The 24,614-nt window shown below is 45.7% G+C and overlaps 1 protein-coding gene across 2 annotated transcripts in view; it reads left to right on the plus strand.

Annotated features, from left to right (window-relative positions):
• The first annotated feature begins 10,278 nt into the window (after positions 1–10,278).
• Positions 10,279–24,614, plus strand: part of MINDY4 (MINDY lysine 48 deubiquitinase 4) — a 121,246-nt gene continuing 106,910 nt past the window's right edge. Inside the window, exons 1-3 of one of the 2 annotated variants that reach the window (XM_055115820.2) lie at positions 10,279–10,912; positions 17,784–17,903; positions 21,336–21,571. In XM_055115820.2, coding sequence (XP_054971795.1) covers positions 10,550–10,912; positions 17,784–17,903; positions 21,336–21,571 — 719 coding nt within the window. In that variant the 5' untranslated portion in view covers positions 10,279–10,549. The remainder of the gene's footprint in view (positions 10,913–17,783; positions 17,904–21,335; positions 21,572–24,614) is intronic. The other variant, XM_008958894.4, reaches the window with a different exon arrangement.

Raw genomic sequence — 24,614 nt, forward strand, 5'->3', positions numbered from 1 at the left:
GTCAGAATTTCCTTCCTTTTCAGGGTTGAGTAATATACCATCATATGGATATGCCACATTTTGTTTATCCATTCATCCACTGATGGACACTTGGTGGTGTTTGTGTTTGGGCTATTGTGAATAATGCCGTTATGAGGCCAGCCACAGGTAAAACTCACTGAATTCTCACAACAGCTCATGTGGACAGTATTATTTTGAAATTCCATTTTACAGGTGAGGAAACTGAGGCACAGACCTTCTCAAAGTAGCTATGAAGTAGAGAGCTGGGCTTATGAACCCAAGCACTGTCATTCCAGAGCCTGAGCTTAACCTGGACCCCACACTGTCATCTCACAGGGGTGCAGAAGAACATCTAACTAGGCTTGGGGGAAGTCCAGGAAGCCATGGAGGTGATCTGTGAGCTGAGAGTGAAGAGTGAATAGTTCACTGATGGCTGATGGAAAGAAGAAGGGCTAGCCATTCCCAGCAGAGGGAAAACCTGTGTGTTGCAGCTAATTACACAAAAACCCATCTGCACTCCTAAGTCATGGCCTCTGTGGTCCTGAAGTAACATGAATTTGAAAACAGAAGACACAGGAGATTTATTATCTGTGTGGTACCCCCTACTTCCTACCTATCCACCTCCACCACATCATAGGAATCAAGTAGCAAGGCCAAGCCAGACTTGGAGAGATGCCAGCAGAAGCATTTCATAGGCTCAAAAGGGCGTACATTTCCCAATCTCTTCCTGACCTATTTCTAACTCCCGTATCCTTATGGGGGTGGAGCTGGAGGTTGAAGGGTCTGTGGGGGAGGTGGGGAAGAGGAGGATGAAACCCCCACAGCTCTTTTGCCCTCTGCCTGTAAGTTCAGCTTATCTTATCCTAATGCATTCTTGGCTCCTTGCTGAGAAATGCTGCTTATCTTGCGACTCCATTCTAGTCTCAAAAACCCTGCATTTATTCTTTTTCCTAGAACTCTGAAAAAACCCAAGCTCGGGGAACATGGTTGTTTACCAGAGTCATTTTAACTGCTTATCAAGAAAGGAAAGGAACAAAAGTTGGCCATTCTGGTCATCTCAGCATAGGCAGCACAGAGGTCATGGAGAAATTTTCGTAGGCAACTGCCTCTACTTACGGGAAAAGCTATAAAAACATACAGTTGTGTACAAGCACAGAAGTGAGACAGGCCCAGGCTCGTGTGGAGATCAAGGACTGCAGGACTTGAGTTCTGAGATCCTGCACATGTGGGTATGTTATATGTACAATAAGCGTGTGGGGTGTCATGAACTGAGATCCTAATAAAAAGAACCAGAGGTATAGAAACATGACATCTTGAAACAAAAGAATGCCAGTGTTCCAGAGATTGTTAGTTGTTCTCCCGTGCCCACTATGCCCATTAACTTCTTCAGAGTAATAGATTTTTTAGCTGGGCTCCATTTAGCTGGGCAAGGCTGCCTTAAACAAAGACTATATTTCCTAGTCCCCTTTGTAGCTTTGTGCGGTCAAGTGAGTGAGTTCTGACCGAAGGGATTTGAGCAGAAGTGTCGTACCAGCTTCTGGAAGCCTTCCTTAAGATGTCGTAAACCTAGACTCTGCTATTTACTCTTCATCCTTTACCCTGTCCTGTGATCTGGAATGTGGCTGCTGGCATCTTGGTTTAGGAGGTCAAAGCCACACATGGCGGAGAAACAAGACAGAGGGAAACTGAGAACCTAATAATGTGAAGCACTCATGAGCCCTGGGTTTTTATATGAGAGACAAATAGACTTTCATCTTGTTTAAGTCACTGATATTATTGTTACCCTTATTATTATTATGGCAGAAATGCCAGAGAAGTGCTGTTGTGTCTCTTTCAGTGCATAAGGAGGTGTGTAACATTGATAGTCCTCTGGCTGGGGACGATAACTTTGATCACTTGGTTAATGGGTTGGCCAACTTCTCCATCATAAAGTGAACACTTTCCCCTTTGTAATTAAGCAGTATCTTATGGAGAGATTCTTTGAGATGACATAAATATCCTGTATCCACCAGTTTTAGCATCCATTGATGATTCTTGTCTGAATGAATTATTATCATTATCCTGGTTGCCAAATGATGATTGGCAAATTCCATCATCCTTTCTACATTTATGAGTTCACATTGAAATGTAAGGAGAGGCTTTCCCTTCTCATATATATATATATATAAAAACATGGACTCATGGGTTCTTATTTTATTCAGTTGGTTATAATCTGTGACTATCATAACTTACCCTGATATACAGATTTAGCCAGTAGGACCCCTTTTAAGCTGGGTGGTTTGTTCTTCTGACATGATTCCCTTATTTTTTTTGAGTACTTCCTTACTAAGTTACTCTTATTTTGAGTTTTTCTGTCACTCCGAATGGAAATGGGTACTAACCATTATAATCAGGCATAGGAGTAAAAGAAATGGATGAGGGCTCTGGGGCTGCCTCCTTCAGCTCTGGACCTAGAGGCCCAGCACTTGGCATGCCGGGGACAGGAAGGGGTTCACAAAGCAGCCACCCTTCAGCTAGAGTTGAGCTGGGAAGGCACTAGTTGCTGCTTGCTCCAAACAGCCTTGTTTTTGTGAAGGACTCAAGCCAGGAAACCTGGGATAGTCACAGAGAAGAAACCCTGTGACTATCCTCAAGGCCTGCCTTAAAGCTGAGGATATATCATGGTCTTTGCATAGAGACTGAAGTAGAAGGGAAAAATCCCTACAACCATCAGCCCAGGTGCATGGAGTTCAAATATTCAGGTAACAAACCTAGAGGAAGGTGCTCCAATTGAACCATCAGAGCAAGGGAGCCAGGTTTGTAAAGAGCTGTAGACTAAGAAGTCAGAGAACCAGGGGAGAGGGAGAGCAAGAGGCAGAAGATTAAAAATTGTGAGCAGCAGGAGGCATCTCCAGGGCACATATAGAAAATCATATTTGTACAGCCTGAGATAAATGGAGAAGACTGTTCATGGTAGTAATGGCCTAAGGTATCTGGCCAGATAGGCTCCATTTAGCTGTCCTGAGACCTGAGGAGATTGTGACTCCAGCATCCCTATAATCAATTTGTGATACATCAGTATGAACAATCCCTGTGGGAATATCTGGTCTAGCAAACCCTGGAGAAAGAGACCACTGACCCACAACTGATTGAGCTTTCACTCATTCTTAGAGATTCACAGTATTTAGGTTGAAAAGATAAGCTGCTTTAACAAAAGACTCTCTCATCCCCACTTCCAAAAATAGAAAAAAAAAGTAAAAAAAATAAAAACACTAAGCTCAAACCAGATGAAAGTGTATTTCTCTCACCTGTAACCATCTGAAGTCCGTGTCACCGTGTGACTGCTCCATGCAGTCATTCAGGGAACCAGGTTCCTTCTATCTTATTTCTGCCATCCCCCAGGATAGCACACTTAAACTTGAGTGAGCATCAGAAGTACCTGGAAGTCTTATAAACACAGATTGCTGGGCCCCACCCTCAGAGTTTCTGATTCAGCACATCTGATGTAGGGACTGAGAATTTGCATTTCTAGTTTTCAAGTGGTGCTGATGCTGGTGTTTGGCGGGCAGCTACACTTTTGAGAATCACTGTTCTTAGGTGTTGCTTTCGTCTTTAGGGTCACAGCACATGCTCATTGTTGCAGCTGGAGCTCTGGCTTACAGGAGAGAAAAGAGGATGAAAGAGATAGGGCCTGGTTTTAAGGTGCCGGCCCTCTTATTCTGCTGGTGACAAACTTAGTTCCATGGCTGCCTCTGACTTCAAGAAAGGCTGGGAAATACCACGTGGCTTGGAAGTCTTTTGCCCAGCTCCAAACATATAACCATGCATGAAGGAAATAATGGATTCTGTTGGGCAACTAGCAGACTTCACACAGGACTTCACCACTTTGGGAGCAGTTTCAATTCATTTACTCAGACTAGAATTTTTATGCCGAATCCTACTTTGGAGGAGACTATGTTATGATTTCCAAAGAATGTCTGCACCATTTCAACAGGAATTTTTCACAGGGAGGCACTGACAGCTATGTCTGAAGGTTTGGGGTCTGTACTTGCTGGTGAAAACATTAGAATGTCAAGCAACTGCCAAAAGTCTCTGCTTGGCCCCAGAGAAGGCACATTTATCTGGACAGCATCCAGGGAGCTTTGATCAAGAATTTCCCAGAGCCATTCCAGGGCAAGTGTGCAGCAAAGTAGGTTGGGTTTATATTATCCAGGTGTGTGTGTGTGTGTGTGTATGTGTGTGTGTGTGTGTGTGTTGTGTGACCTAACTGGTTCTTTTTCTCTGGGGACAACCTTCTTCCTCCCTTGATTTATTTTAAGGAATTGGCTCACATGATTGTGGGGACTGGCAAGTCTGAAACCTGCAAGGCAGGCTGGCAGGTTGGAGACCCAGGGAAGAGTTGATATTGCAGCTTGAGTCCAAAGGCAGGCTGAAGACAGAACACTCTCTTCCTTGGGGAACCTTAGTCTTTTGCTTTTAAGGCAATCAACTTATTGGATGAGGCCCACCCACACTATGAAGGATAAGCTGCTTTACTCAAAGTCTACACACAGCAACATCCAGGCTGGCATTTGACGAAAGAGCAGGGTATCATGACCTAGCCAATTTGACACATGAAATTAACTATCACATTGGTGGAGAATTATACATTCTTCTTGATTAAAATGGACATTTTCTCAAAACCCCATGGGATACCTCTGCTATCTTCTTTTCTCTCCCCAGTCAGTCCCCGTGCACAGACCTGCACAAATGGCTGAGCCTCATCATTCCTGACAGCAAGGAGATCTTGGATGTGCCAGGCCTAGTGAAAGACCACCAATCTCACTGCAGGGGTGGCTGTCCCATCTCCTCCTACTGGAGCCTGGCTGGGGCCTGGGTCCCCCCTCCATCTCCAGTCTCATGTTGGTGAACATGTGGATACAGCCTGGGAGCAGAGATTGGGATGTGGTGGATAAGACAGAACTATGGGGGGAGTGTGCAAATAAACTGTTTCTTCATATTGCCAAGGACAGTGGCCTGGGCTGGACCCCCTGTCCTGATCTTTGGGGATGGTGGCCAGACAGCTGGGAAGGTCTGAGAGTCACATCATTAGAAGGAGTTTCACAATGTTCTTCCAACCCCCCTAGTCCAGACATGTTGCATTTGGTCAGATCCCTGTTCCCAGCCCCCAACCCTGACAGCCAGTCCCTGGGAGGACATGGTTATGGGGACAAGCATGTATGCTTCTATTCTCTGGAACCCCCTGATCCAAGCCCTCCAGACACTCAAGGAGCCCTTGGTTGGGGAGGGATTCATTTGGTCAGTCACCTCCCTGGAGCATCCTGGAGGAGGCAATGCTTGATCCTCACAATTTTGCAAAACATCTGGCCCCCATGTAGCAGGCCTCACCTTCCTGCTCCAAGTCTCACAACACACCGGATGCATCCTGCTGCCAGAACCAAACAGGGCACCAGACAGAATTCAGGGAGTCCAGAAATTCCTGTGGGTAAACTCACACAAATGCAGGAGCTCGTTGACTCAGAGATGCACAGAGCCACAGCTGTATGGTGATGGATATGATTTCACACACACACACACACACACACACACAGAGACATCTTTCTTCTCTGTGTGACAGATGTGTTATGAGGCAAGGCCATCTAAATTGTCCCTCCAGTGTAAAGTCCATTGAATTTTTCTCCCTCCCTTTCTTTTCTACCTCAGGGACATGGAGTTAATTAATAACACGACTCTTGTCAATTCATGACATCCTGCCATCACTGGCCCTTGAGAGGCCATCTTTTATTAACTAATGAATCAATAGAAATAATATAAAAGATGCTTAAGAAACAAATACACTCATGACACCCAGAGCACTGACGGATACTTATCATTACCTACGTTGTTCTCATCTGCCATGTCCTTGACCTTCCCTTTCCCAGGTAACTGCTGACCTGAATCATAGCTTCATTTTCTTGCTTTTATTTTTATAAAGCTTTACCAAAGCTCTATTTTCCTACCAGAAATTATGACTTCTTGGTTTAAGTTGTTTTTAAGCTTATACAAAGATTTTATGCTATCTGTCATCTTTTGGGAGTTAACCTTTGCACTCATATTCCCATTGTTAAGATTTCATGTGTAGTCCATTGCATTGTTGAGAAGGTGAATGAAATGATTGCCCATCACTAATGAGGTGCATGCTCATCTTGCCTAAATCTGGCTTTAGGTCAATGAGTAACACAGAGAAATTATTACTTTCTGGGTACCGGGCAAGTGTGTTTTATAGTTCTTGCTTATTTAGCAGGCTTTGTGGGTTTATCCCTATTTTATGAAACCTGGAAAAGCATTTTCTTTGCTTTTTAAGTGATTGTAGATATTTACAATGATTGGGTACTTATTTTGATGGCATTGCTGTTTTTATCTCCAGCATGGTTTTTTTTAATAAGAAGACCTCAATTACCATTCATGTTCAGGCAGGACAGCAGGGCTCCCTCAGGTTTGTGAGAATGTTCCAGCTCACAGGAACACGATGTAGAGAAATGAGGATTCCTTGTGGAGGAATGGTGGGAAAGAATGGGACACATGATGTGATCTAGTCTTTCCCAGATGTCTGGTAGCACACCCTCTGCCCTTCCATGATGACCAGATTGCCCCTTTTACTTGCCACCTTAAGGTTGTGTTAAGATTCTTTTATTCCCAGGAGACAGCTATGTGCCTGGAAAAAGAATGCATTCCTGCACTTCTCTTGCTTAATCTTTCATTCCAATGTGAAAAAAGAGTTTCAGGGCCAGGAAAGTGACAGACACACACACACACACACACACACACACATACACACACACACACACACACGCACTTAACCATGTCTAGCCTAAGTTTTACCTGGACCACTGATTGGTGCCGTTGTCTCCCAGCTAGTCTCCCTGCTTCCATACAGTAAGTCCTCATTTAGCATCATCCACAGGTTTTTGGAAATTGCAGCTTTCAGCGAAATGACATATAACAAAACCAGTGTTACCATAGGCTAATTGCTATAAACAAGAGTTGAGTTCCTGGCATATTTCTGGTTCCAAAAAGATCACCAATCTTTACCCGCTTATTCCAGTTCAGGATCATGAGTGGTCAGGGCAAAAGGCCTGCACTGGACAGGACAACATTCCATCACAGGAAGCACTCACACCCACACCCACATCCACAATCACTCACACTGGGACCATGTAGACACACACATTCACCCAACGTGCACACCTTTGGGATGATGGAGGAAACCCGTGCAGACATGGGGAGGACACGCAAACTCCACACAGTCAGTAGCCCCAGCTGGGAACTGATTTTTTTTTTCTTTTCAACGTCATAATGAAACAATGTTGAAGGAAGCAATGTTTTTTGAGGATCCATTGTACTTGCCCTTAATCTACAATCTATTCTCAAAACAAAAGCCAAAGAGATCCTGTCAAAACCTAAGTCAGATCCTGTCTCTCCTCTGCCCAAAACTCTCCAAAGGATTCCCCATTCAGAGGAAAAGCCAAGCCCTTCTGATGGCCCTATACCACCAGGTCCCTGCTTCTGTCTTCTCTCTGCTCCCTCTGGCCTCAAAATTTCACAAGCACTCAGGTTGGTGGCCCTTGCAGGGCCTCTGCATTTGCGTTTCTTCTGCCTGCAGTGCTCTCCCTCCAAGTCTCTGCATAGCTCACATCCTCTCTTCCTTGCTGAAGTTCTACCATCAAAGTAATCTTATCCAGTCAACTTTTAAAAATTATAATTTCTGCTTGCCTTAAAAAGTCCTCCTATTCTCCTTCCATGCTTTTTTTCCTCTTTAAATCTATGATTTTGGGGGGTCAGCTGCAGTGACTCACTCCTGCAATCTCAGCACTTTGGGAAGCTGCATATCTTCAAGCCATCCTCCAGACAGGAGGATAGCTTGAGGCCAGGAGTTGAAGACCAGCCTGGGCAACATAGTGAGACCCTATCTCTATAAATAAATAAACAAATAAACAAACCAGGTAGGGTGGTGCATGCCAGTAGTCCTAGCTCCTTGGGAGGTTAGGAAGGAGGATCATTTGAGCTCAAAAATTTGAGCTTACAGTGAGCTATGATTGTGCCACTGAACCCCACTTAGGTGACAGAATGAGATGCTGCCTCTAAAATACATACACACATACATCTATGATACCCTTTAAATCACCTGCAGTGCTCTGTGTTTTGTATGCATTTATAAATTATTTTTTCTGTCCATCTCCCCATTTCCATCTTTCCCCATTCTCTCTTCAAGAAGGCATATATTTTACAGTGTTAAATCTGAGGCACCCATACACCTGGCACGTGGTAAGGGCTCAACAAATATTTTTAAAGGAGTAAATGAATGGAGGAATGAATGATTTTTTCTCTTTTCACCTTTGTCTGCCTCCACGGGGGAAATCTCTCTTTCCTCTGACCTACTGTATAACACCTACTATCTGTGATACACAACAGCAGTCCTCAACATTTTTGGCACCAGGGACCAGTTTCGTGGAAGACAGTTTTTGCATGGGAGGTGGGGGATGGTTTTGGGATGAAACCGTTCCACCTCAAATCATCAGCATTAGAGTCTCATAAGGAGTGCGCAACCTAGGTCCCTCGCATGTGCAGTTCACAATAGGGTTCGTGATTCTATGAGAAGCTAATGCTGGGGCTGATTGGACAGGAGGTGGAGCTCAGGTGGTAATGCTCCTTTGCAGCTACTCACCTCCTGCTGTGTGACCTGGTTCCTAACAGGCCACAGACCCATACTGGTCCACAGCCCGGGGGTTTGGGGACCCCTGATACACAATCTCTTATGGAGCATAAATCTCTCTCATGTTATTCTTTCATTATTACACATCATCCATCAGTGTGTCTTCACAGCTGGAACACGAGGGCCCCTGGACCAAGCATCACACTGTCTCCTGCAACTCTGCCCTTCTCTCTCTACATATAAGAGCATATGGCTCTTTCTCACATAGCACAACATGTTCAAAAGAGGCTTCTCAAAGAACCATCGCACGTTGAGAGGGGAAATTGCCTGGAGATTATGGTGCAATCTGCCACATTAAAGCTACGTCCTATGGAGACTCTATAGGGTGAGATAGTTGCTTCCCAAGTGTGGTACATGTGCCAGTGGTGGTTGTAAGGTGATTTAGGTGAATGCATACCTTTCTGGTTTTGTGTTTGTTTTAATGTGTATTAGAGATTTAATAAGCATATAAAACCCAAGATCTTGTGGCTATTACTGCTTGGGAACACTTTCCTTTTAAAATAAATTGTAAAACATGTATATGGATTTAAAGAAAATAATACATAAGTAACAGTATAGGGGTTAAGGGCTGAATTGTGTCTTTCAAAACTCCTGTGTTGGGCCGGGTGCGGTGGCTCACGCCTGTAATCCCAGCACTTTGGGAGGCTGAGGTGGGCGGACTGCCTGAGGTCAGGAGTTCAAGACCAGCCTGGCAACATGGTGAAACCCCGTCTCTACTAAAAGTACAAATATTAGCTGGGCACGGTGGCGGGCGCCTGAAATCCCAGCTACTCAGGAGGCTGAGGGAGGAGAATGGCTTGAATCCGGCAGGTGGATGTTCACTTGGCAGTGAGCCGAGATTGCGCCACTGCACTCCAGCCCGGGCGCCTGAGCGGGACTCCGTCTCAAAAAAAAAAAAAAAAAAAAAAAAAAAAAAAAAAAAAAAAAAATTCCCGTGTTGAAGTCCTAATGCCTGGTACCCCAGAATGTGACTGTGTTGGATAGGGTCTTTAAAGAGGTAGTGAAGTGGAAATGCAGTCATTAGTGTGGACCCTATTCCAATACAACTGATGTCTTTATAAGAAGAGATTAGGACACAGGCACACACGGACGGCTAGCCACGTGAAGACACTGGGAGAAGGTGGCCATCTATAATAGAGGCCAGGGAGAGAGGCCTCAGGAGAAACCATCCAGCTGACACCTCGATCTTGGTCTGTAGCCCTCAGAACTGGGAGACAATAAATGTGTTGTTTAAGCCACATGGTCTGTGGTACTTTGTATGGCAGCCCAAGCAAAGGAATACAATAGGTAACATGCGGAAGTGGCAAAGATTGTGAAGGTGGAACCCAGGTGACTAAGTTCGGGGAAATGTACTGGACTTGGTTAGAAACCCAACTTTCCCAGTACCCAGCTGTGTGGGCCTCAGCAAAATCTTAGCCTTTCTGAATCTCAGTGTCCCGTTTCAAAGAATGGGGCCAACAGTAACCACCTAGCCAGGAAGTTGTAAGGATTAAAAGTGGTCGTGAGTTAAGAGCTTGGTGATCAATAAATGGCAGTCTCATTACGGGAAAGCAGGCACCAAGGGGGCGAGGAACATGTCCTTTAATTTCGGTGCCCAAGAAGCAGAATCCTGGGCTTCCTTGCCCCCACGGTCAAGGCCCGCCAAGGTCAGTAGCGTTGGTGGCCCCAGAAGGGGCCGTGGTGCTGAGGGTGGACCTGAGGGGGTCACTTCCCTGTGAGCTTAGTCCTCCAGAAACAAGGAGGCAGGCATTCTTCCCATTTTATGTCTAGGAAAATGGAGCCTCGGAGCGGAGCGGTAATTTGTCCTAGGCCTCTCAGATGACCAGGGCCAGGGTCAGAGTGAGGCCCCGAGTCCGGAGCCGTGGACGGGGCTCTAGGCGACACCAGGGCGCCCTGACTGCGGCCTCCCACTCCGAGACGCGAGTTTGCAGGACGCTCCACCCCTTCCCTCCCGCGCCAGCCCGCCAGCCCCAGGGAAGGGGAGGAGTTCTCGCCGCGCCGACGCCGCCGTCGCCACGGCAACGCGGCCATACTGCGCCGGACAGACCCAGTTGCCTGGTGCTGCGGCCCGGCGTGGGCCTCGTGGGCAGAGCCAGGGGCAGAGCCAGAGCCAGAGCCATGGACAGCCTCTTCGTGGAGGAGGTGGCCGCCTCCTTGGTCAGGGAGTTCCTCAGCAGAAAGGTAACGGCTCGCCCCCTCCAAAGCCCAGGAAGTGGCTCTAATTTGGGCGAATCATCGGGGTCTCCCGTGAAGGCTTTGCACCTTCTGGGAGGGCGCCCGTTCCCTGCTTACTGCCTGCTCCAGAGATGCCCCAGAAGAGCGCCGCGTTCCCGGGACAGGGGAAACTACATTTCCCACGAGGCGTTTCTGCCGTCGTCACCAGGCGCTTCCGCAAGGCAGGGTTTGGGCCCCGTCCGCTGCCCTCCTGGGGCGGCGGCAGCTGGGGAGGGGGCCCGGGGGCCGCGCCAAGCAATCCTAGCGCGGGCGCACAGCGGGCAGGCCTGCGCCCCAGCCTGGCTGCCGGCCTCCGCGCGCGACCCACGCAAGTCAGGGTCCCACTCGGAAAGAACTTCTCCCAGAGGGAACCCCAAAAGCCCAGAAAAGTTCTTGACGGTCAAACCCTTAGTCATTTTAGTCAACAGTGGGAATTCCAGTGGTTGCTTTAATTTTTGTAAGTTTTCCTATTGTCTTGTCCCAGGAGAGTTTTTGCAGCGTTCACAAGCTTGGAAGGTCCTTAGCTGTCATCTGGCCTCAGGGTGGAGATGGGGACCTCGGTGGGGAAGGAGCTCGCCGGGGGGTCTTGGGCGTGGTAGTGGAGGGGGACATACATTAGCTCATTCAACACATGGTGACTGAGTGCTGCACTCTGTGTGTTTTGTCTGTCCTCGCAGTGTCATACTGGGCTAGGGCGATGGGCACTTGTCTGGTATGAAAACACATACACGTAACTTTTTGAATGGAGGAAAGGGGAAGGACTTTGAAGTCAGACGGAGACGATTCAAATATTTGCTACTAGTTTGCAGTGTGAACCTCAGTACTTTACTCACTGCCTCAATTTCGTTATCTGTAAAACAGGAAAATAAGACCTACCCTTTGCAGATTTATAATGAGGATTAATATTAACATATGGGCAGATCCCAAGCATTGGATCTTACATATAGATACAATGTGCATGTAGGTGTTCAACTTTATACCTCCTCCCACTCTCACTGTTTCTGACACCAAACAGGTGTCTCTGAAGTGCACCTGTTTGGAAAGTGTCTTTGTGTGTTTTTTATGATTTATTTTTATTTGAAAAAATTTTAAATGCATTTGGCTTTGTCGCATCTGCCCTGTCTTTATGGCTAATTGACCTGCCATCACCTGTCCTGGCTGCATGTTGGATATCAATTGACACACCCTGGAAAGCTGACTGTTAACATCATTTCTTTTAAGTCTGGGTCACTGAAAAAAACTCTTAGAGAGGGCTTCCTCGTGTTCTTTCTTGAGTACAGATGAAATCCAGTGTCCTCACTGACATCCAAGCCTGCCCTGTAGCTTGACCCCAGCTTACCATCTCAATTTCATTTCTAGCCTTTCCCACATCCCTCCTCACCACCCCCCACTTGACATGGCCGAGTTCCCCTGGTCTCCTCTCCCTCGCATGTTTTATCTGGGCACACTAAGGCCCTAAGAGTAGAAAGGAGTTGCCCACAGTTACTCAGAAGGTCACAGTGAGCTGGGACTGCAGCCCAGGTATACTGCTTTCTCATCGCCTTCTGCTCCAGGGCAGAGACCACGTGCTCCCCACAGGGTTTTGCACAGGCAGTCATTGCACCCAGCAGTCGTAACCAAGAGAGCTGCCACCTTGGTGCCAGGTACCTAGAAGGTGCTGGTTTGTTGTCTCAGATCCTCGTAACAGTCCTGAAAGATAGGTATAAGTATTCCCTTTCACATAAGATTATTGTGAGACCAGGAGGCCAAGAAACTTGCCCAGGGTGAGCAGGTCAGACCATGTAATTCCCCTGCTCAAACCCCTCTACTGGCTTTCCATCATAATTAGACTTCAAGTCTCTCCATTACTTGGCTCTGGCTACCCTCAGACCTCATCTTCCATGATTGCTTGCTCCGCCCTCTACCCTTCAGCCACTTTGGCCTACTTGAACTCACCAAGTGTGGTCTTCCCTCAGGGGGAGTCATGATAGTCTCCTGGAGATGGCAGGATCTGCTGAGGTGACTCTTCTGCTGCCCCAGCTTCTTGAGTCTGTGGCTCCGCTCCTGCAGTGACTGTGCCATCCTCCCTCTGCCACCCTGCCCCATGGTCATGAGCTGGGCTTGTTGTTACCAGCACTGCGCCCTTTCTGTAATCTCAATTCCAAGCTTCCCACCTGTCAAAATTTCTAGCTTGTTCCCCATCATAGCCCCACGTAAACTCTTCTCCAGCCTCACCACATCTATATTGCATTGTTCCTGCCAACTTTTAACAGTCCATCGGGCCTACCATAACCCACCTACTTCTCACCCACCCACCCTTATAATTGCACCCTCCATAACAGGTGCAGCTCTTTTGCACTTCTCTCCCTTCATCATTCTCTTCTGACAGTAAAATTCCACTCGTCCTGCTCCACACTTGCACCCATAGAGCTGAATGAGATTGGAGAGAAACACACACCACTATGTTGATGGTATCACTCTAAATCCATGGCCACTCACCCTTGTGGTGCCTTATGGGTGCCTGCCCACCTGGTTGCAACTCTCCAGCCTGTTTACCCTCTCAAACCCTGGATGACCATTTCATACCTTCTCTGTCTTCAAACCCTGAAGCTCCTTCCCCATCTAATTTCACTGAGAAAACAGAAGTCTTGAGAGAAGTCCAGCAGGTTCCCACTACCACACTTACTCACCTTCCTGGGCTGCACCATTCACTCTGCTCTCTCTGGTGTTCTTGTGGATGAATTCTCCATACCCCTGGTTAGGCCCACCCCTCCATGTGTGCGTGCCCTCTCTTGTGTGCTCAGGGATGTCGCTGTCTCCTGCACCGTGCATTTCCCTCCTCTACTAGGTTACTCCTATCAGCACATGTCGTGCTCCTGCAGAATCCCATCTTGACCCTCAAACCCTAGCTACTGGTTTATTATTTCCTCCCTTTCTATAGAAACCCCATAAAGGAGCTGTGTCTACTTTCATTTTAATTCTTTTCTCTGCTTTCTCCAACCCATTTTAATCAGACTTTTGTCCCCACCATTGCATGGAAATAGCTCTTCTTAGGGCCATTATTAACCTGGAATTTTTAGTCCTCGCCCTTCTTGATCTAATGATTATGTTTGTCACAGTTGATTGTGTCCTTCTGCTTGTCTTCTAGGAGACTGTCCCTCTTAGCTTTCCTCCTACTCCTCTGGGTGCTCCCTTCAGGGTCTTCGCTGGTCCCCCTAGTTTCTCTGTCCTGTGCACTCTGGTGGGCTCAAGGACTTAGTTTATGGCTCTCTTCTCTTCTTCTGTCCGTTCACTCTCAGACATCTCAGCCAGTCTTGTGGATTCCCATACCATCTATATGCTGACAATTCCCAAATGTCTATCTCTAGCTGAGACCTCTCCTTGAACTCTTGAATTCTTACAACTGCCTAGTCTACATATCTACTGGGATGGCTAACAAGCATCTCAACATGTCTCTGATAGTGTTTCTGCTCACACTTCAGACACCAAATGTATGGGAGATTTGTCCTCCATACAAACTAAATCTCCAACTCTCCAGACACCAATTGGGTGTCGTACAATTCAAATCAGTCCTGACACTACCAAGAGTTAGTGCAGACCCTGCAGATTAAGTCAGGCTCATGACTGCCCCCACTTCAGATGCTAGTCAGAAGTCCCAAGTTGCCACCTGAACTTCTGGCCAACTAGCTATAAATTGAGGGTTCCCACAACCCCCTCCACAGTTTTAATAATGTGCTAGAATGGCTCACAGAACTCGGAGAAACACTTTACTTACATTTACCAGTTTACTATAAAGGACACAATTCAGGAACAGCCAGATGGAAGAGATGCATAGGGCAAGGTGTGGGTGGAGGGTCATGGAACTTCTGTGCCTTCTTCAGCATGCTGCCCTCCCAGCACCAACCTGGGAACTGCCTGAACCCCATCATTCAGGAGATTTTATGTCGATTCTGCTATATAGGAATGTTTGATTAAATCATTGACCATTGGTGGTTAGCTCAATCTATAGCTTCTCTTCCCTCTCTGGGAGATTGGGAGGTAGGGCTGAAAGTTCCAGCCCTCTAATCAAGGTTTGCTCTTTCTGGTGACCAGCCCCTATCCTGAAGCTATCTAGGGGTCCCCAGCCACTAGTCATCACATTAGCATACAGAAGACATTCTTATCACCTTGGAGATTCCAAGGATTTTAGAATCTATGTGCCAGGAACCTGGGACAAAGAACAAATATATATTTATCATAATGTCCAAAACTCAATTTCTGATTTCCTGTTCCTCCTACAACTGTGCCCATTGGAATAAATGGCATCTCTGTCCTTCTAATTGCCTGGGCCCAAAACTTTGGAATTATTCTTGGCTTGTTCCTTTCTTGTGCACCTCATATCCAGTCCATCAGCAAATCTGTTGGCTTTATCATCAGAGCACATACAGAATGTAGCCACTTCTTACCACTTCTGTTGCAAACACCTTGCTCCAAGCCACCCCTTTGTTTCATGTGATTTGTGAATTGTTCAGTAGCATCCTAAATGGTTTCTCCTTAATCTCCTGCCTCCTACAGTTTATTTTCAACCTAGCAGCCAAGTGATCTTTCAAAAATATGTCAGTTCAAAATAGTAGCCTTCCCATTTCATAAAAGCCCACAAGACCTTTCCTTATGAGTCTCTGGGTGACTTCTGACTTCCTTACCTCCTTTCCCCTGCCATGCAGCTCTAGATGCACTGGCCTTTTGCAACTGGCTCAGGGCCTTTGCACTTGCTGTTCCTTGCCTGGAACACTTTTCTCCCAAGTGTCTGTGTGGCCTGCTCTTTTGATTCCCTCATCAATCCATGATGCCTTTCCTGACCACCTTTGATAAAGTAGCAGCCCATCCCCACACCCACCCTAGCCCTCTCTGTCTCCTTATCCTACTTTGTATGTTTTTTCCCCATATCATACTATACTTGTTGTCTCTCCCCCTATAGAGTGCAAGCTCCCTGAGGACTGGGACTTTCATCTGTTCACTGCTCTGCCTCTAGCAACTGGACTTATGGACTAGTGGTCTGTTCCCTTCGTTTCACAGATAGGGAAACTGGGACAGGAGTGAGCATGTGGATGATGCTGAACAAATAGCTGACCATCTAAAACAGTGGACTTCATCCTTGTCTTCCCTCTCCCTGCTTTGTCTCCCTAGTAGTGCATATTAGCACCTGCCACACTATACATTTATGGTCTGCTTTCCCAACAGAACATCAGCTCTTATTCCTTCTGTCTCTCCTGCATCTAGAACAGAGCCTGGCACATAGGAGGTGCATGACAGGTGTTTGTTGGGCGAATGAAGTTTGAATGGGCTGGATGGGACTGAGGACTGGCTGACTCCCAAGGGCACCCTTGTCCTCTACCCCAATGGTATTTCTTTTCTTTTCTTTTTTCTTTTCTTTCCTTTTCTTCTTTCTTTTTGTTTTTCTTTTTTTTTTTTTTAGAGATAGGGTCTCACTCTTTCATCCAGGATGGAATGCAGTGGTGTAATCATAGCTCACTGTGGCCTTGAAGTCATGAGCTCAAAGATTCCTCCTGCCTCGGCCTCTCAAAGTTCAGGGACTGCAGGCCTATGGCACCATGCCCAGGCCCCCGGTGGTTTTCAAATGCTGGTGTGCATCACACTCTAGAGCCAGGGTAGGGGTGGGGTTTGTTAAATGTACAGGGCTTGCTGATTTGAACTGTTGACAGACATAAAGAATTATCCATCAGAGAGAGACCCTCGTTATAGCATGTTCCACATCACTTTGACTGGAGGGAAAGCCATGGTTAAGCCCAGATGAAATGCGGGTGGTTGGTTTTGAACCCCACCTCTCCTTCAAATGGACTCTTCCCGATGCACCTAATCCACCTTTTTTCTCACCCATATATCCATTTCTTTCCATTTCCCTTCCCTACGGCCTCCTCTTTCCTCTGTTTGTTTCAAGATTGTGTTCTTTTAGTTTCCCAAATTGACCTTCTTAGCTAAATTCATGGTGGGCATGGGTTTTGTCATGTTTCCCCAGCAGCTACAGCCTCTGTAAAATTCTGAACACAAAGGCTCTGGGAGAAGCTGAAGCCTGTGTAGCACTGGGGGTCTGGAATCCATTAAGAACAAGGAACACCCCTAACACCAGGCTGAGCTGTTGGTGAGGCATGTTCTCAGCCTCCAGCCATTTGACCATCACCATGGCCCAGTGAGGTGGGCAGAGAGCAACTGCTGTGGTTGTTTTTCAAATAGAGAAGCCAGGCACTTGCGAACAGGACCCTCACTTCCCCAACCCCAGATTTTCCATTGCTAGAGCATGTCTCAGCTGGGCCTTGAACCTTGGTCTTCTGGCAGTTCAGGGTGGGATGATGGAAAGTGGCTTTGCTCATGACTTAGCATTACCAAGAGCTTCTCATGGGCCTGGGTCCCAGAGTCACGGACTCACAGTTTGGGATGGTTACAGCCCCCACCTGTGATGTGATTCCATTGTGTTACGTTGGGCAAGTCAACCCCATCTCCTGGTTTCCCCATCTGAGAGTGAAGGGAATGAATATTAGCCTTTTGTTTACATTTTTTCTTTTGTTTAATTTTAAAGCTTCATATACTATGGTTCCAAATCTAGGGCCAAACCCAGGACTCCTGTGCGCGAGTCCTGAGCTCACTGCTTATCTGCGAAATGGCCTGAAAACTTCAGCCTTCACTTAGCCCATGGGGCTGTTGTAAGAATCAGAATAATATTAATTATTGCGAAGTTGATGTCAAGTGTAAAGGTTATATGAGAATTACCTTAGTGAACATCAGGAATTGTTTGCTTGTGCTTTATGAGAACAGCGGGTTTTGGTTTAAGATGGTAAACAGCGATTCAGCTTTCTTCCCTCAGGGCTTAAAGAAGACATGTGTGACCATGGACCAGGAACGCCCACGCTCTGACCTCAGCATAAACAACAGAAATGATCTTCGAAAGGTTTTGCATCTCGAATTTCTCTATAAGGAGAACAAGGTATGTGCTTTCTAAGGTGTGGTGTGGAGTCTTGGAACTGAGTTTGGCACTGCCAAAGCACTCACGGGCCCTGCCAGTGACAGGAGAGGCTTGAGGTGCTCCTGGCCTGTCACACTTGCGGTCAGAGAGAAACGGACCCCCCAAATGTGGACAGATCCCCAGCGGGAGTGGGTTTTCCATCTCAGTCAGCTGGTGCCACCCATTGGCGTGTTGTGTGTGTGTGGTTGTCGGGCTCATTTTGAACAGAGCCTGTGGCAGTGCCCAGCCTCCCACAGTTATTCCCTGTGCTCCCTCCTCCCAACATGAGGCTATTTTTAGTAAGACTGTACTTAAGAATATCGTATCCAGTTATACTAAAATTTTCCATTCCCTGCTTATGTAAGAGTTTCCTTCTTCAGTTCTGAGTAATACCTTAGTCTTGAGTCTCCTGTGACATATAATTTAGTTAGAGGAGGGAATTGGGTTCAGCTAACCCAGGTGCATTAGAGTTGGAAAAGCAAATGGAACTGTGTTTTCTTGGGCAGGAAGGGGGCTTCTCTGATCCCCCAGACTTGATCTCCCCCAACCTGCTATTATAGGCTTTCATGGCACCCTCTAGTTTTCCTGTTTTTGTGTTTATCACATTGGCAATAGAATATTTATGTGATTTTAAAATTAGTATCTGCCCCCCCCCCAATACCTTGGACACAGCAGAAGCCAGAAATGCAGTCTTTTTTTTCACTATTTTATCCGCAAACATAAGGTGTTGTCCGACGGCATAGTGAATAGTCAGTATATATTTGTGGAATAAATGAATGAATGACTATAGGAATGAATGAAACTACACTTTCTACCTACATTTTTAATTTGTTATGAAGACAGAAAAAGAATGGGCTGTCCAGCAAATGTTGCTGTGTGGTTGGGCATAGTGTCAGAGTCAAAAAGAAAATGATATAGTTCAGCGTTTATCACAATTTTTAAAAAAAGCAATAAAATGATATCTCATGTGGAAGTCCAATATGCAAAGCAAAGAAGGGAAAATGCCCTATTTGAAGTGGGGAAAAGGAGGTCTTGCTTTATCGTCTAGCCTCTCAGCGTCCAGCTTTAAACCACTGATCAATTCCCTTCTCTCAGGAGGGGGAGCTGTGAGCCAGAGAGAGTTGGCTATCCAAGGTCTCACAGTCGGTTACCAGGTAGGGATGAGGCTAGAACCAGGTGTTTTGATTCCCAATCCTATTGTAGGAGTGATGATCAAGCATATTTTAACTGTAATCCTTTTTTCAAATGAGACTTCAGCAGATTGGATTCGTATGGTGGTAGGACCAAGGCTATTTTTTAAGACACCCAGAAGATCCACTGAACCACTTGAAAACTATGCAAGTACATGTCATAGGCCAGGGAGGAACCTATGCCAGGCATCTCTCAATAAAGTAAAGGATGGAATTTCAGGCAAACATATAAACTAAAAACAACTGGCACCTACAGGAGCACTCAGGTTGCCAGAAATTCTCTTGCTCCCCTTTGAGGAGAAGTAGGCAATGGCAGCCCCGTGAAGTCTATCAGAGGCTCAGTGAAGACATCAAATAGAAGGCCTTTGTCCTCTGGGTCCTGGGGTGACATGCAGGCACCTCTGTCTCCTGTCCTGTAGCAAGTACTTTCTAAGTCCTGTGGAAAGACTGGTGACCCAGGCAGCAGATGCTCTGCAATCCTCCGTCTGCTGTATTCTAAGGCAGGAGAGTGGACTGTACACTTTAGGAGAATTTTGCGCAGAGAGTGAGACAACTACCCAGAAAATTCAGTTAACCATTCTGGTTACATTGGGCTTTTAACATAAATGTACCTTACCTAATTTCCCAAAAGTGTCTTTGACATTCAAGCTATTTTTATTCCCTCATTGTAATATAGTCTCCCTAAAGTAGTTGTTATCTTAAGATACTTAAGATATTTTCATGAGATACTGATAAGTGCCCTGATTTATACAGCAGTTATTAGCTGTTATACAGTGAATCGGAGTGTATATTTTACAGGAAAATTACTCATTAATATCTACTACATAATAATTTTGACATTCATTCAGCACAAAGCTAGCCTGATTCCAGGAAAGCCCTGCAATTTAATGTTAATATTTCCAGTAACTTGTTCTAACCTCTTAGGTATAGGATAGATAAAAATGCCTGTGTAAATTGAGATTTTGAAAAACAATATCTAGATTCATATAAAGGCTGTGTCTGTTGTGAGCCAAGTGATGTGAAAAAGCATAAGGGATAGTCAGGCAATTCAGGGGCTTAAGTCTCTCTTACTGAGAGAAAAAGCAAGAAGGCTACAATAAATATAGGATCTTTCCCCTAACTCTCTTTATTGTAAGCTTCATTTAATCTTAGACAAAATAGTTTTTGTTTTTAATCTCTTACTGAAAAGAATAGTAAAACTGTCCCGGGTTTTGTCTGATGAATCTGTTGAGTTTGGTTGTAGTCCATGGGCTGTGGGTCTTAGTCCTGGAGTCCTGCTGCATGGATGAGAGGAGGAGGAAGGGGGAGGACTTGGCATGCCCTGAGGGCCTGCTCTGCCAGACTCCTTGTCAGGTGCCTGGCTAGTCTGCAAAATCACAGAGTGCCCCATGTCCAGCCACGGCTCGGCAAGACTGGGTGTCACTGGGCGAGTGGGTTGGGGACTGACACATGGCTGGGTCCCTGAGGCCAGCCTGCATATTGCTGCATGCATAGCTGTGTTTATCCAAATTACTTAGGGGAATTTAAATCTTTGCTGTTGTGGTGTAGTAAGTGTCAGTAAGGTGAGAGAATCTGTATTTTTAAAAAACATCCAAAGGGAATATTTGATATAGGCAAGGATGGAAAATACTGGTATCGTTAATTCCAAAACCTACTACTGAAGACTTTCATTTGCCTTTTGTTTTTAAGGTTGGGGTGTAAAGTGAGTCAGTCCTGACTGCCTCTCTGTGCTCTTCACATTGACCTGCTTCAGTTGTCTCTATCATCGCTGGTGTCAGTGTTAGATGCAGAGCTTACAAGCTAAAAAAATATTCAGGCTGCAAATACTTATGAATCTGTAGGGTTAGTGTTCCCTACAGACTCCGTTTTTTAAATGAAGGGATATATATTTTATAAAGTTATTTCTTGGAGCAAAACATGAAGAGGAAATTTGCTTAGGCATGCCTCTATTCCTATCACATTTTATTCTAGTTGTTTATTGAATCACCTGCCTCATGCGTTGGATGCTAGTTCTTTTAGGGTAGAGATTTTGTTTTTGTCTCTGTGTCCGTACCCAACATAGTACCTGACATATATAATATGTGGCCAGTAAATGTTGGCTGAAAGCTTGTATGAATGAGTGAGAAGTTGATAAACTTAGTCAAAGAAGTGGAATAGTTGTCTTTTCCACTATTCCCTGAAGCTGTATATAAATTAATGATTTTTTTTTCTCTCCCAATGATAGGCAAAGGAAAATCCTCTAAAAACAAGCCTTGAACTCATCACCAGATACTTTCTGGATCACTTTGGAAATACGGCTAACAATTTCACTCAAGATACCCCAATCCCTGCACTCTCAGTTCCAAAGAAAAATAACAAAGTGCCATCAAGATGCTCAGAGACTACACTGGTAAATATATATGACCTTTCAGATGAAGATGCAGGATGGAGAACATCATTGTCAGAAACAAGCAAAGCCAGGTATCTTTTCCCATTATTATGTTTATTAGTTTCCTATTGCTGCCATAACAAATTACTATGTACTTCATGGCTGTTTCAGTCAGTATTCTCCAGAGGAACAGAATCAATATAGTCTCTGTGTGTGTATGTTTGTGTGTGTGTGTGTGTGTGTGCATGTATCTATATGCATATGTACCTGTATGTATACATAAAGAAGTTTGGCCAGGTGCAGTGGCTCACGCCTGTAATCCCAGCACTTTGGGAGGCCAAGACAGGAGGATCATTTGAGGCTGGGAGTTCGAGCTCAGCCTGGATAACATAGAGAGACCCTGTCTCTACAACAACAACAAAAAATTAGCTAGAGGTGGCAGTGTGCACATATAGTCCCAGCTACTTAGGAGGCTGAGGCGGGAAGATCACCTGAGCCCAGGAGTTCAAGGCTGCAGTGAGTTATGATCACACCACTGCATGGTAGCTTGGGAGATGGAGTGAGACCCTGTCTCTTAAAAAAGAAAAAAAAAAGTTTATTTTAAGGAGCTGGCTGATGGGACTGTAAGGGCTGGCAAGTCTGAAATCTGTAGGGCAGGCTGGAAATCTGGAAACTCAGACAGGATTTTTACGTTACAATCTTGAGCAAGAATTTATTTGAGAAACATCAGATTTTGCTCTTAAGGCCTTCACCTGATAGGATGTGGCCCACCCACATCATTGGGATAATCTGCCTTACTTAAAGTCAACTGATTGTAAATGTTAATCACATTTACAAAATGCCTTCACAGCAACAGCTAGATTGATACTTGACTAAACAATTGGGTACCATAGCCTAGCCACATTTTTAATCCTCACAGTAGTTAAAGCAATACCAATTTATTCTCTTACAGTTCTGGAGGTCTGAAGTGTAAAATCAGCCTCACTAGACTAAAAGCAAGGTGTTAGCAGGCCTGGTTCTGTCTGGAGGTTCTGAGGGGAAAATCCATTTTCTTTTCTTTTTTAGCTTCTAGAGGCCACCTATGTGCCTTGACTCTTGGCCCCTTCTTCCATTTTAAAGGACATCACTCCAGCCTCTGCTTGTGTTGTTACATCTCCTAACTTTACTACCTTTGATCCTCATGTCTCCTTCTAAGAAGGACCCCTGTGATTACATTGGGCCCACCAGATAATCCCATTTTAAGACTCCGAATTTAATCACATCTGCAAAATCCTTTTCACTGTGTAGCTAGCCCACTTACATAGTTAACCAAAAGTGGGTTAACCCACTTATGCCTAGTGTTCCATTATTGGAACACTAAGCATGAGGGAGTTATTTATGTCCTACTGCTCAAGGTCATTGCCCAGGTCTGATTTTTCACTCATGCAAAAATTTAAAAAATTGCAACCTCTGGCATAAATGAATTAATAGATTCTGGGGATCAGGATGTGAAAATCTTTGGGGGGGTCACTATTCAACTTCCCACACTTTGTGTTTTCAAAATCTCTGCTGTGAAGTGCTGTTATTTTCCTGTTGAGGCTGTGAGAATGGACTACTTTGTGATGAAGAGTAGTTACAATTCACTGTTTATTTTAAATTCCATGATTGTAAGGTTCAAGCACTTGCTTTATTTGATTTTCGTAAAAACAGGGGTATGGTATTCTAAAAGGCAACAGAACACTGTAGAGATGGGAAAAATCTGGAAAATAAACTCTTTTAAAAATCTTATAAAGAAAATGAATTGGCATTCTTGATTGAACCTCTATTATCTGGAAAACAATGACATTAAATTATGACCTTAAGACACTGCAGTCCCCAGTAGTGAGCTTAACTTCCTGGGAATGGGTGCTTTCTTCTGGTTCCATTGAAAAGCACTTCCTTTCCTGAGGGTCGCTGAAGCTCAGGGTATGGGTGTCGAGCTGCCAAAAGGTGGCACCGTGACAAGCAATTAGCACAAGGATTCAGAGGTGGAGGGTCATAAGGGGCTATGAAGAAGCTCTTCCTCCAAGGCACTTACTACCTGGCTGGAAAGTGAAATACTTCTGGTACAATAAAAAGGCAACTAGGAAGTTGAAGCTCCTGAGTCCCACCCAGTTACCCAAGCCAAAAATTTGGGTGTTCTTGCCTCTGCCTCGTCTGTCATCTTCTGCATCTGTGAGTCCTGTGAGCTCTTCACCCAGAGTGATAGTAGGCACTTTCCTTCTTTCCTCCTTTCTTTGCCCACCGGCGAGGGCCTCAGTTCACACTCCCATCCTCTTTTCCTGGTTAATTCCCACAGCCCCTCCCTGGTCTCCAGGGCTCTAGTGATCTTCCCCTCAAATCCACCCTTGCCCTAAGATAGCGTGAGCTTTCCACGAAAAGAGTCTGGCCATGCCGCTATCCTGCTGAAGGGCTTCAGACGTTCCCTGCAGCTTTCATGGTAAACTCCTTAGAATACCAGCCCTGGCTGCTCCCCTGAGCACATTCTGCCTTAGAGGCCTGCGTGCTGGGGCTGGGCCTTCTGGGGACCTCTTGCTGCCTGGTTCTCTCAGACTCAGGTGCTGCCTTCTCTGGGAGCCCTTCGGAATTTCCCCAGGCTGGTTCCAGCCTCTTCCTCTGCCTGACATGCCGCAATCACAAGGCTGGTTCCAGCCTCTTCCTCTGCCTGACATGCCGCAATCACAGCACACACGACTGCCCCTCCCACATGTGACCCAGTGCCTGGTAAGCAGCTTGGCATAGGGTAGGGGGCAATACCCATTTATGGCAGAGCCCAGTGGTAGAAAATAGCTGAGCCTGTGTCACAGGAGTGCTGGCTTCTGGGTGATGAGAGGTAAGATTCCCCTTTGCCTAGGTCTCTCACTTTGTCTAGTGGGCTCTCTCTTGTTCTTTCTCACTCTGTGCTTATTCTCACTGTCTCTTGCCCTCTTTTTTTTTTTTTTTTAATTGATCCACACTTTATTCAATGGTGTACCCAACACAGTCTCAGAGACAAAGAGCAGTCTGAAATTTCCAGATGCTTTGGTAGGTCAGAAGCACATGCCATCCACCCTCTTACACTCCGCTCAACTCCCCTCACCTTCTTTTGTTCTTTCTTGCTCTCTTACTTCCTCTCTC

Source organism: Pan paniscus, chromosome 6 (genome assembly GCF_029289425.2).
Source record: "Pan paniscus chromosome 6, NHGRI_mPanPan1-v2.0_pri, whole genome shotgun sequence".
In the NCBI taxonomy this organism is placed as follows: Eukaryota; Metazoa; Chordata; class Mammalia; order Primates; family Hominidae; genus Pan; species Pan paniscus.